The sequence below is a fragment of the Brienomyrus brachyistius genome, chromosome 10 (genome assembly GCF_023856365.1).
Source record: "Brienomyrus brachyistius isolate T26 chromosome 10, BBRACH_0.4, whole genome shotgun sequence".
Taxonomy (NCBI): domain Eukaryota; kingdom Metazoa; phylum Chordata; class Actinopteri; order Osteoglossiformes; family Mormyridae; genus Brienomyrus; species Brienomyrus brachyistius.
The window spans coordinates 2820963-2834547 of record NC_064542.1 but is presented as its reverse complement, the minus strand read 5'-3'; the positions used below and the strand labels follow the sequence as shown (position 1 = coordinate 2834547).

The window sequence follows — 13585 nt, the reverse complement described above, 5'->3', positions numbered from 1 at the left end:
TCAATCGGAATAATAAAATTATGGAAAAGCAAAGCAGAAAAAGATTTTGCAAACTATTTTCCTTCAGAAAAACTGTGAAGTAACTCTGGACATAAACATCAATTGTAGAATATTATGTAAGTCATGAAATATGAGCGGTAGATGAAAACTATTTTTTTTTCCAATTTAAAAAAGTTGTTTGCACCCTTACCTGCAGTGTAGAGGCAGCAGATTCACTGGTTTCTGTCAGGCCTGTGCTCCTGGGTATACTGGAAATGAGGTATCCAGCCTTGGGTACCGGCTGCCTAACCACCACCTTCCCCTTCCTGGTCTCTGCTAGAAACAGACTGTACCAGTAGGCATCACTGGAGATCAGGGTGGAATCCGCTATAGTAGAGTTCCTCTGGCTGATGATGCTGTTCCTACATGCAGGAGGAGCCGCTTTGGTGGGTTTTGGTTTCTGGCACTTCAGCACGATGGTCACCAATATTGTCATTAACAAGAGAAATGAAACTGCACCCAAACTGATCACCAGGTAGAGGTTTAGGTCTGAGAAGATGTCGTATTCCAAAGGTACCTCCATGGTGTCAGAATAGACTTTGACAGCCTGTTCCACAGTCGATAACTTGATGGTGACGGTGGCAGAGAGAGCAGGGTCTCCATTGTCTTTGGCTAGAACAACCATGCGCTGGTGACGAGCATCTCTGTAGCTGAACATTCTCATTGTCCGAATCTCCCCATTGTATTGGTCCAGACTGAACAGTGTAGCATCCGTAAGTTGAAGGAACTGGTATGTGATCCGAGAGTTGTGCACAGAATCTCCATCAATGGCGATAACTTTGGAAACCAGGTGTCCTTTATCAATGGATCTTGGAATCACTTCCTCAACCACAGAGCCAAGTGCGCTCCATGGAGACACTATAACTGGTGTGTTGTCATTCTGGTCCACAATAATGATATGGACAGTCACATTACTGCTGAGTGGAGGAACTCCAGAATCTCGGGCTTCGATATGAAAGAGAAATTCCTTCTCTCTCTCATAATCAAATGTTTTTAGTGCATAAAGGTCACCGTTTTCTGGATTAATAGAGAATAACATGGACATGGATGTGTTTGCTATTTCCTTCTCTATGATAAAATAAACCAAATACTGGTTTTCATGTAGATCTGGATCAACTGCAGCAACAGAACTCAGCAATGATCCTGGTGCATTGTTTTCCATCACAGGAATAGTATAGAATGATTTTGGAAATTTTGGCGCATTGTCATTTATATCCAGAATCTCTAAAGTAATTGTTTCATTATCAGACAAAGGAGGCGTGCCATTGTCTGTGACGATTAACGTGATGTCATACTCAGGAACTTTCTCACGGTCTAAAAATTCTGAAACAACTAGCGTGAAATCGTTTTCTGACGATTTATTTAACGCAAACGGCAGCTGCTCGTTTATCCTAATGCTGATTATACCGTTTTCTCCCGAGTCTCTGTCACTAATGCTTATGAGCGCTATTATTGTACCTACAGGAACATTCTCCTTTACTGTTGTTTTCAGAGACGTAATAGCGATAACAGGGTGGTTATCATTAACATCAGTAACAAACACCATTACTGTACACTGCCCTGAAAGCTGATTGTAACCTTTGTCATTAGCCTGGATGTGCATCTCAAGTGTTTTTATTTCTTCAAAATCAATAATACCTTTTACTTTTAATTCCCCTGTATTGGAATCCAAAGAAAACAAATCTTGCGTTTTTTCAGAAGTGTAAAGCGTGAAAGAATATATAATATCTGCGTTTAAACCTTCATCTAAGTCAGTAGCATTTAACTTCATGACGGGAGTTCCGACGGGTGAATTTTCAGAAATATTAACATAGTAAATTTGACGATCAAACTGAGGGGCGTTGTCATTCACATCCTGTACGCGAACAATAATGCTGGTGGTACCGGAGCGCGCAGGGACTCCGCCGTCTACCGCGGTCAGTATCAGGTTATGAATAGCTTGTTCCTCCCGGTTCAAAGCTTTCTTTAAACGAAGGTTTGCATATTTAGATCCATCACTTCCTGTTTGAATATCTAGACTAAAGTTCTCACTTTCACTTAAATGGTATGTTTTAATCGAATTTGAACCCACATCTGGATCGACAGCATTCGTGAGGGAAAATCTCTCTCCAGCCGCCGTTAATTCTGAAATGTCCAAATACATTTTTTCTCTTCGAAAATGAGGCGCATTATCATTGATATCTAGTATTTCCACTTCGAAGTGAAATATGCGTTCTGGGTTTTCTATAACAACATCCATTTTAAGTATGCACGACGTTGATTTCATACTGCATATATTTTCCCTGTCAATCCTCTCTAATACGTACAGTTCTCCCGTTTCTTTGTTAACACCCAAATATTTCTTGCTATTTAAAATGTCAAGCTTTACCTTACGTTCCACCAGACTTCCAACATTGAGTCCCAGATCCGCTGCTAAATTCGCTACCACAGCACCTTCCTTCATTTCTTCCGGAACAGAGTAACGAGTCACGGCCCAGACGGTACTCCACGTCGCGAAAAATACAAAGAAAATCGACATGCATTGTTTAGCGGTCATTTCATAGTTCCTTGCCATTGTGAAATGAACAATTTTACCAAACCCAAAAAGGGTTAGATGCATAGACAACCAGGAGAATTATTACTTATTTTAACAATAAAATATTCACTTGCATATCGGGATCCATGAAAATGATACGAACTGCACAGTTGCTGCAAAGACGTAACCGCACCTACAGGAAAACAACAGGGCTGCTCGTCCACTGAAACTGTCATGGCTTCCCTTGAGCAGCAGTCCTTTGATATTTTTTGGGGAACAGCGACACTTCATTAAGGAACATTCTCCCAATCCGAAAAGCAAAATTATTATCAAAAACATATGGGCTTAAACTGTATTGCATATGTAATTTGTATCACTGAATTCAATCTCAATGTTCATCGTTTAAAATCCAAATCCCACAGGGACAATGTTTTATTAGTAGATCGATTTTATTACAACTAAACCAATATGAATGACAGTCGGATATTTTAGGATACAAGGTTTATATTGATTTATTTTTAAGACCGATTACGTCATACAATTGAATGAAACTACCATACTAAGCAATAGAAAACAACCAAACGTAACTGGAAGGTAAACCGGTGCTAATTTGGACAAACATTAAAAGGTGCGTGAATAGCAGTGCAAATGAATTAAGAATTTTTTTTATATTACCCCAGAGCAGGAACTGCAATAATACTGGGTAAGAGGATTAAGGTAAATGAATGTTGTAAGAGGAGACATTATCCTGAGATTTAAAGGGAAAATGTGCAATGTACAAGTTGATTAACTGATTAGTTCAGATGTAAAGTTATAATTTGTGGTTTAAAAAAATCTTGTGAAAATCTAACAAAAAACATAAGAATACACTTGTAATTAACAACGTATTTTTTAGTCTCACCTGCAGTGTGGAGGCAGCAGATTCACTGGTCTCTGTCAGGCCTGTGCTCCTGGGTATACTGGAAATGAGGTATCCAGCCTTGGGTACCGGCTGCCTAACCACCACCTTCCCTTTCCTGGTCTCTGCTAGAAACAGACTGTACCAGTAGGCATCACTGGAGATCAGGGTGGAATCCGCTATAGTAGAGTTCCTCTGGCTGATGATGCTGTTCCTACATGCAGGAGGAGCCGCTTTGGTGGGTTTTGGTTTCTGGCACTTCAGCACGATGGTCACCAATATTGTCATTAACAAGAGAAATGAAACTGCACCCAAACTGATCACCAGGTAGAGGTTTAGGTCTGAGAAGATGTCGTATTCCAAAGGTACCTCCATGGTGTCAGAATAGACTTTGACAGCCTGTTCCACAGTCGATACCTTGATGGTGACGGTGGCAGAGAGAGCAGGGTCTCCATTGTCTTTGGCTAGAACAACCATGCGCTGGTGACGAGCATCTCTGTAGCTGAACATTCTCATTGTCCGAATCTCCCCATTGTATTGGTCCAGACTGAACAGTGTAGCATCCGTAAGTTGTAGGAACTGGTATGTGATCCGAGAGTTGTGCACAGAATCTCCATCAATGGCGATAACTTTGGAAACCAGGTGTCCTTTATCAATGGATCTTGGAATCACTTCCTCAACCACAGAGCCAAGTGCGCTCCATGGAGACACTATAACTGGTGTGTTGTCATTCTGGTCCACAATAATGATATGGACAGTCACATTACTGCTGAGTGGAGGAACTCCAGAATCTCGGGCTTCGATATGAAAGAGAAATTCCTTCTCTCTCTCATAATCAAATGTTTTTAGTGCATAAAGGTCACCGTTTTCTGGATTAATAGAGAATAACATGGACATGGATGTGTTTGCTATTTCCTTCTCTATGATAAAATAAACCAAATACTGGTTTTCATGTAGATCTGGATCAACTGCAGCCACAGAACTCAGCAAAGATCCTGGTGCATTGTTTTCAATCACAGGAATAGTATAAAATGACTTTGGAAATAGGGGTGCATTGTCATTAATGTCCAGGAGCTCTAAAGTAATTGTTTCATTATCAGACAAAGGAGGCATGCCTCTGTCAGTGACAATGAAAGTGATGTCATACTCTGAAACTTTCTCCCTATCCAAAGGCTCTGATACTATGAGTGCAAAATCCTTATCCGATGACTTGTTTAATGCAAAAGGTAATTGCTGATTTATAGTTATGTTGACTATACCATTATCTCCTGAGTCTCTGTCACCGATTCCTACCAGTGCTATAACTGTTCCTAATGGAACATTCTCCTTTACAGCAGTCTTAAGAGATGTAATGGTGATTATTGGATGGTTATCATTAACATCATTAACAAACACCATTACTGTACACTGCCCTGAAAGTTGATTTAAACCTTTGTCATGAGCCTGAATGTGCATCTCAAGTGTTTTTATTTCCTCAAAATCAATAATACCTTTTACTTTTATTTCCCCTGTATTGGAATCCAAAGAAAACAAATCTTGCGTTTTTTCAGAAGTGTAAAGCGTGAAAGAATATGTAATTTCTGCATTTGAACCTTCATCTAAATCTGTAGTATTTACCTTCATCACTGGTGTACCAATAGGCGAATTTTCAGAAATATTAACATAGTAAATTTGACGATCAAACTGAGGGGCGTTGTCATTCACATCCTGTACGCGAACAATAATGCTGGCGGTGCCGGATCGCGCAGGGACTCCGCCGTCTACAGCAGTGAGTATCAGGTTATGCATTGCTTGTTCCTCCCGGTCCAAAGCCTTTTTTAAAATTAGGTTCGCATATTTAGATCCATCACTTCCCGTTTGAATATCAAGAGTAAAATGTTCGCTTTCGCTTAGATAGTACGTTTTAATCGAATTTGAACCGACATCTGCGTCTACCGCATTCGTGAGGTAAAATCTCTCTCCGGCTGCCGTTGACTCGGAAATGTCTATATACATTGTTTCACGTCGAAAGTGTGGTGCATTATCATTGATATCTAATATTTCTACTTCAAAATTAAATATCCGTTCAGGATTTTCGATAATAACATCCAATTTAAGCAAGCATGATGTGGTTTTAAAGTTACAAATATATTCTCTGTCGATTTTCTCTAATATATACAGTTCTCCGGTTTCTTTGTTTACACCCAGATATTTCTTGCTGTGTAAAATATCGAGTTTTACCTTACGTTGAGTCAGACTTCCAACACTGAGTCCCAGATCAGCCGCTAAATTCGCTACCACAGCACCTTCCTTCATTTCTTCTGGAATAGAGTAACGAGTCACGGCCCAGACGCTGCTCCACGTCGCGAAAAATACAATGAAATTCCCTATGTATGGTATGACATTCACATTACCAGTCACGGCCATTGTCAAAAGAAAAATATTACCAAAAAATCGATGTATAGGTTCTCAAAAGAAATACTGCTTATCCTAGCATTAAAAAATTCACCCAGATATACTAATATATGAAAAAGATCAGAACTGCATACGCTGCCGTGGAGACGTAACCGCACCTACTGAAACAACGAGCTTCTTTTCCTAGCTAACTGTCATGGCTTCCCACGAGCTATAGTCATTTGATAATTATTAGGGAACAGCGACACTTACGGGGGAAACATTTTTCAAACCTCTTTTGTAAGATGGATGTCAGAAACATGTCTATAGACTATTTTATATAAAGATATTTTGAAATACTTCTTTAATAGCCTACTTGAATGAGTGTTAAGTAGACCTTGCGCAATTATAGCAACTGATTCTGTGTCTGTTTCAATAGTTTCGTACTAAAAATCCTGTTAGTATATTGTGCTTGTTGATTTGTTTCCACAAAACAACCTACTGAAAGGAAAAGTTGATATCTTTGGAATAACATGCATACTGGTTAAGTGGGAGAAAGGGTGAACTGGAACATCTTTATGCCTGTATATTCGATTAAGATCAGTTCTTGATGTTTCAATAATATATTTATGTTGTAATGCTTGTAACTAGGATCATATTTTTAAAGAGAGAAAAAAAGTAAAATTTCATAAATTGTCCCAGTTTACCAGCATCCACTCCTACATATTTTATATTGTTTCACCTTAACTGTCAATCGTTTGGAACCCCACATTATGTAGAGTATTCTGTTTAAATTTATATAGTTTTGTATAAAAAATGTCATTGCTATTTAGCAGTTTCCACATTTTCACTAATTGAAACACAGCAAATTGATAAGAAGCACAATTAAAATAGACTTCATTTACAGATTAAACAGTGGCAATTAGGACAAGCATTATATTAAAACAGCTAGTGCTGCAGAAACAAAAAACCTATAATGTAAAAGAGTTTAGGTTGAAAAATGGTGTTCATGTTGCCCCAAAACAAGAACTCTAAAAATACAGGGCAAGATGGTTAATCTACATTTTTATTTCATTGTTTAGAATATGTGATTACTGAACAAACATCACCTATCCACCCATTTTTTGAAATGGCACATCTGATTCAGGGTCCGGGAAGCTACGGGCACAAGGCAGGGAACAATGCAGGATGGGGCGCTAACCCATCACAGGGTGCCAACTCAGGACAGGACACCAACACATCACAGGGTACCAACCCATTACAGGGCACACTCACACACCTTTCACTCACACAACTAAAAACACACATGCAATATTATTAATTTGCAGGGTTCCTTTAAGTGAAATAGTTCAGGAGCCTTTTGGGGATATAATACAGCTCATCATCCTGGGATTTACATGTAAATCATTCAAGTTAGAAGTTACTGTTTCATTATAAGATTCCACACCAGGATTATATACATGCTTAAAGTAAAAAATATGGTATCAAAATTGTTGTGAAAGCCTATAATACAAAACAATAATTTATTCAATAGTGAGTTATTTTTTCTCACCTGCAGTGTGGAGGCAGCAGATTCACTGGTCTCTGTCAGGCCTGTGCTCCTGGGTATACTGGAAATGAGGTATCCTGCCTTGGGTACCGGCTGCCTAACCACCACCTTCCCCTTCCTGGTCTCTGCTAGAAACAGACTGTACCAGTAGGCATCACTGGAGATCAGGGTGGAATCCGCTATAGTAGAGTTCCTCTGGCTGATGATGCTGTTCCTACATGCAGGAGGAGCCGCTTTGGTGGGTTTTGGTTTCTGGCACTTCAGCACGATGGTCACCAATATTGTCATTAACAAGAGAAATGAAACTGCACCCAAACTGATCACCAGGTAGAGGTTTAGGTCTGAGAAGATGTCGTATTCCAAAGGTACCTCCATGGTGTCAGAATAGACTTTGACAGCCTGTTCCACAGTCGATAACTTGATGGTGACGGTGGCAGAGAGAGCAGGGTCTCCATTGTCTTTGGCTAGAACAACCATGCGCTGGTGACGAGCATCTCTGTAGCTGAACATTCTCATTGTCCGAATCTCCCCGTTGTATTGGTCCAGACTGAACAGTGTAGCATCCGTAAGTTGTAGGAACTGGTATGTGATCCGAGAGTTGTGCACAGAATCTCCATCAATGGCGATAACTTTGGAAACCAGGTGTCCTTTATCAATGGATCTTGGAATCACTTCCTCAACCACAGAGCCAAGTGCGCTCCATGGAGAGACTATAACTGGTGTGTTGTCATTCTGGTCCACAATAATGATATGGACAGTCACATTACTGCTGAGTTGTGGAACACCAGAATCTCTGGCCTCGATATGAAACAGAAATTCCTTCTCTCTCTCATAATCAAAGGTCTTTAGTGCATAAAGGTCACCATTTTCTGGATTAATGGAAAATAGCATGGACATGGAAGTATTAACTATTTCCTTCTCTATAATAAAATAAACTAAATACTGGTTTTCATGTAGATCTGGGTCATATGCTGCCAATGAACTCAACAAAGACCCCGGTGCATTGTTTTCCATCACAGGAATAGTAAAGAATGACTTTGGAAATTGTGGTGCATTGTCATTGATGTCCAGAATCTCCAAAGTAATAGTTTCATTATCAGACAAAGGAGGTATGCCTCTATCAGTGACGACAAATGTGATTTCATACTCTGCAACTTTTTCACGATCCAAAGGTTCAGAAACAACTAAAGCAAAATCATTCTCCGACGATTTATTTAATAGAAACGGCAAATGCTCGTTAAATGTAATGTCGACCATACCATTATCCCCCGAGTCTCTATCACTGATCCTTATGAGGGCTATTATTGTACCTATCGGAACATCCTCCTTTACTGTGCTTTTCAAAGAGGTAATGGCGATTATAGGATGATTGTCATTGACATCTGTAACAAACACTATTACTGTACACTGTCCAGAAAGCTGATCATACCCTTTGTCATGGGCCTGAATGTGCATCTCAAATGTTTGTATTTCCTCAAAATCAATCACACCTTTCACTTTTAATTCCCCCGTATTGGAGTTCAATTCGAACATATCCTGAACCTTTTCTGTGGTGTAAAGCATAAAAGAATAGCTTAGCTCTGCGTTTGAACCTTCATCTAAATCCGTCGCGTTTAGTCTCAGTACAAGGGATCCGATAGGAGTGTTCTCGGTAACATTAATGGAGTAAATCTTACGATCAAACTGAGGGGCGTTGTCATTCACGTCCAGCACACGAACAATGATGCTGGCGGTGCCCGAGCGCGCAGGGACACCGCCATCTACAGCGGTCAGTATCAGATTATGCACAGCCTGCTTTTCCCTGTCCAGAGCCTTTTTCAAAACAAGGTTTGCATATTTTGATCCATCACTTCCTGACTGAATATCTAAATTGAAATGCTCGCTTTCGCTCAGGTGGTAGGTTTTAATCGAATTTGATCCCATATCAGGATCAACAGCATTATTTAAAGAAAACCGTTCCCCGGGTAAGGTCGACTCAGAAATATCCAGATGCATTGTTTGCTTTCGAAAACGGGGCGCGTTGTCATTAATGTCAAGTATTTCAAATTCAACATTAAATATTCTTATAGGATTCTCTATCGTAACATCCATTTTAAGCAAACATGACGATGACTTCATGTTACATATGTGCTCTCTATCAATCTTTTCTAAAACATACAGTTCTCCAGTTTCTTTGTTAATTTCCAAATATTTCTTGCCATTTAATATATCAAGTTTTACCTCACGTTTATTCAGTCCTCCAACACTGAGTCCCAGATCAGCCGCTAAATTCGCTACCACGGAACCCTCCTTCATTTCTTCTGGAATAGAGTAACGAGTCACGGCCCAGACGCTGCTCCATATTCCGAAGCTTACAAAGAAAACCCAGACCGGCTTATATTTCGCATTAGAATGCGGTGCCATTGTTGCAAGAAAAAACTCACCAACGTCAAAAACAGGTTATGGACATCATCAGTAAAGGAATAAATACCAGGTTATTTTCACACAGAAGAGTATCCACACATCCGGCGTATTTCTTATTCTGTGAACTGAGGACTCCCGTGATTCTGATTTTAAACCGACCTTGCTGCTAACGCGGAGCAGTTCTTCACTGCCGACACTGACATGGCTGCTCTTCAACTGGAGCTGGTATGTGATACAATACGGAACAGCGACACTATGTGTAGAAGTCTAGTCTGAACTGAACAAGCGGCGGGAATGTAGATGGTCAAATTAAATGAACAAAAAAATATAGTATCAACCAGAGTCATATGTTACACTTCTTTGAACAATACGCATATCGGATATTTCAAATGGGCCATTTATTGCTTGGGAGATTTTACTTTCGTAATTCATTTACGAGATATAATTTTGACCTGTACTAGATTTACCTGACTGCAGAAAAGATGCAGTATATATACAAAACATTTGTTCAGAGCAAGAATATAAAGTCTAATTATTCGTATCCTCGTAACAAAGAAAAAAATACAAAAAAGTTTTGTTTAATAAAACCACCAGGAAGACACTTTTTACCCTCCCCTGGCATAAAATTATTGAGTTTTCTTTAAGAAAACGTTGTATGTTCTGCTTACGTCACAGAAAATATCCCCAACAATTTCAGTTTTGCGCCTTGCAAGCATACATTTTCTGGAATATTCCGAGAACACTGAGAACGTTGGAAGGCCCATTCAACATTATTACTGGATGATAAATAAGGAATGAGATTGTGGGGGTAGGCTGTTCATTGTTGAAGTTATCTTTTGGTCACTGCTAAATTTATAAAATAAAATGTGTGATATGGATATTGATTTCTATAAAGAAAAAAAGTTCTATTCATTTTTAGAACGTGTTAAATATACAAATACAATATGCTATAAAGGAGTTTTCTGATCTGAAGTAAGCATCAAATTAAAAAGTTAAATGAAAGATTAAAATGTATATGATTCGATATTTTACTTTACGAGGAACTATTGTATCATTGTGCAGCCTATTTCAACTGTATTAATCTACTATACAGTGTAACTATAGAATCATTTGCAATACAAAAATAAAGGTTATGTAAGACATAAATGTTATTTAAATATCTTTAAAGTTTAGAAATTATACTTGTTGTTTTTTCTTACCTGCAGTGTGGAGGCAGCAGATTCACTGGTCTCTGTCAGGCCTGTGCTCCTGGGTATACTGGAAATGAGGTATCCTGCCTTGGGTACCGGCTGCCTAACCACCACCTTCCCCTTCCTGGTCTCTGCTAGAAACAGACTGTACCAGTAGGCATCACTGGAGATCAGGGTGGAATCCGCTATAGTAGAGTTCCTCTGGCTGATGATGCTGTTCCTACATGCAGGAGGAGCCGCTTTGGTGGGTTTTGGTTTCTGGCACTTCAGCACGATGGTCACCAATATTGTCATTAACAAGAGAAATGAAACTGCACCCAAACTGATCACCAGGTAGAGGTTTAGGTCTGAGAAGATGTCGTATTCCAAAGGTACCTCCATGGTGTCAGAATAGACTTTGACAGCCTGTTCCACAGTCGATAACTTGATGGTGACGGTGGCAGAGAGAGCAGGGTCTCCATTGTCTTTGGCTAGAACAACCATGCGCTGGTGACGAGCATCTCTGTAGCTGAACATTCTCATTGTCCGAATCTCCCCGTTGTATTGGTCCAGACTGAACAGTGTAGCATCCGTAAGTTGTAGGAACTGGTATGTGATCCGAGAGTTGTGCACAGAATCTCCATCAATGGCGATAACTTTGGAAACCAGGTGTCCTTTATCAATGGATCTTGGAATCACTTCCTCAACCACAGAGCCAAGTGCGCTCCATGGAGACACTATGACTGGTGTGTTGTCATTCTGGTCCACAATAATGATATGGACAGTCACATTACTGCTGAGTGGAGGAACTCCAGAATCTCGGGCTTCGATATGAAAGAGAAATTCCTTCTCTCTCTCATAATCAAATGTTTTTAGTGCATAAAGGTCACCGTTTTCTGGATTAATAGAGAATAACATAGACATTGATGTGTTTGCTATTTCTTTCTCTATGATAAAATAAACCAAATACTGGTTTTCATGTAGATCTGGATCAAGTGCAGCAACAGAACTCAGCAATGATCCTGGTGCATTGTTTTCCATCACAGGAATAGTATAGAATGATTTTGGAAATCGCGGTGCATTGTCATTAATATCCAGAATCTCTAACGAAATTGTATCATTATCAGATAACGGTGGCGTTCCCCTATCAGTCACAATTATAGCTATTTCATATTCTGGAATTTTCTCACGGTCCAAAGATTCTGAAACAACTAACGCAAAATCATTTTTGGATGATTCATTTAATACAAAAGGTAAATCTTCATTAATTTTAATGTCGATAATTCCATTTTCTCCCGAATCTCTGTCACTAATGCTTATGAGGGCTATCAGTGTACCAACTGGAACATTCTCTTTTACTGCCCTTTTAAGCGATGTTATACTGATAGCGGGGTGATTATCATTAACATCGGTAACAACTACTATTACTGTACACTGTCCGGATAGTTGATTTTGGCCTTTATCATGAGCCTGAATGTGCATTTCGAGCTTTTTTATTTCTTCAAAATCAACCACACCTTTCACTTTTAATTCGCCAGTATTCGAGTTCAATTCGAACATATCCTGAACCTTTTCTGAAGTGTAAAGCATAAAAGAATAGCTCAGCTCTGCGTTTGAACCTTCATCTAAATCCGTAGCGTTCAGTCTCATTACAAGAGATCCGATAGGCGTGTTCTCGGTAACATTAATGGTGTAAATCTTACGGTCAAACTCAGGGGCGTTGTCATTCACGTCCAGTACGCGAACAGTAATGCTGGCGGTGCCCGAGCGTGGGGGTACGCCTCCATCTACAGCCGTAAGTATAAGGTTATGTACATTTTTTTCTTCCCGATCTAAAGCTTTTTTCAAAACCAAATTCGCATATTTTGATCCATCACTCCCTGTCTGAATATCAAGATTAAAGTTCTCGTTGTTACTGATATGATATGTTTTAACTGAATTCGTTCCGATATCGGGATCTACGGCATTTGTGAGGGAAAATCTCTCTCCCGGTGATGCGGATTCTGATATATCCAATTCAATGCTGTCTCTTCGGAACTGAGGTGCATTGTCATTAATATCTGTTATTTCCAGTTCAATATTAAAAATACGCAGTGGGTTTTTAATTATGACATCTAATTTAAGAACGCAAGTCATAGCAGTTTTGGAACAAAGAGATTCCCTGTCAATCCTCTCTACGATATACAGTTCTCCGGTCTCTTTATTGATCTCTAAATATTTTTTGCTGTGAATAATATCTAGTTTAACTTCACGCTGAGCCAATACGGCAACATTCAGTCCCAGATCCGCTGCTAAATTAGCAACAACCGATCCTCTTTCCATTTCTTCGGGAATAGAATAGCGAGTCACGGCCCATGCGACGCTCCACATCGTACAGAAAACAAAGAAACATCTCACGTACCGTTCTCGGAGCTCCACTTTCGTTGGCATTATGGTAGAAAACAATATAATCCAAATATTAATATATTTCACAAGCTTTTCAAAAATGTTTTATCCACTGAATAAGCAATCTAAAAGCATACAATGGCGTACATATTACGCATTTTTCCCGCTGGCTTTATAGGGCAGGCTTTTCCATGTGTGACCGCTACCAGACTCTTACTTCCTACTCTTAAACGAGCCCTTCAATGTACAACTAC

The 13585-nt window shown here is 39.6% G+C and overlaps 2 protein-coding genes across 19 annotated transcripts in view; both read right to left on the bottom strand.

Moving 5' to 3' along the window:
• Positions 1-13585, bottom strand: part of LOC125750555 (protocadherin alpha-C2-like) — a 186409-nt gene extending 172824 nt beyond the window's left edge. For 3 of the 18 annotated variants that reach the window (XR_007400375.1, XM_049028593.1, XM_049028610.1), the window contains exons 1-2: positions 11082-13577; positions 3456-3560 (exon numbers count right to left, since the gene is read on the bottom strand). Coding sequence is in view for 17 of the 18 variants with exons in the window: in XM_049028593.1 (XP_048884550.1) it covers positions 3456-3560; positions 11082-13376 (2400 nt within the window). In the remaining variant the exon portion in view is untranslated. Of the gene's footprint in view, positions 1-3455; positions 3561-7377; positions 10280-10976 lie in introns of those variants that run through there. The other 15 variants (XM_049028594.1, XM_049028614.1, XM_049028616.1 and 12 more) reach the window with 10 other exon arrangements.
• Positions 78-3438, bottom strand: LOC125750554 (protocadherin alpha-C2-like). The gene has a single exon (XM_049028576.1). The coding sequence runs from the start codon at positions 2636-2638 to the stop codon at positions 149-151; it is 2490 nt and encodes an 829-aa protein (XP_048884533.1). The 5' UTR covers positions 2639-3438; the 3' UTR covers positions 78-148.

Coding starts and splice junctions, on each gene's coding strand:
- LOC125750554 (XM_049028576.1), bottom strand. CDS start 2,638: ATGCATCTAACCCTTTTTGGGTTTGGTAAAATTGTTCATTTCACAATG.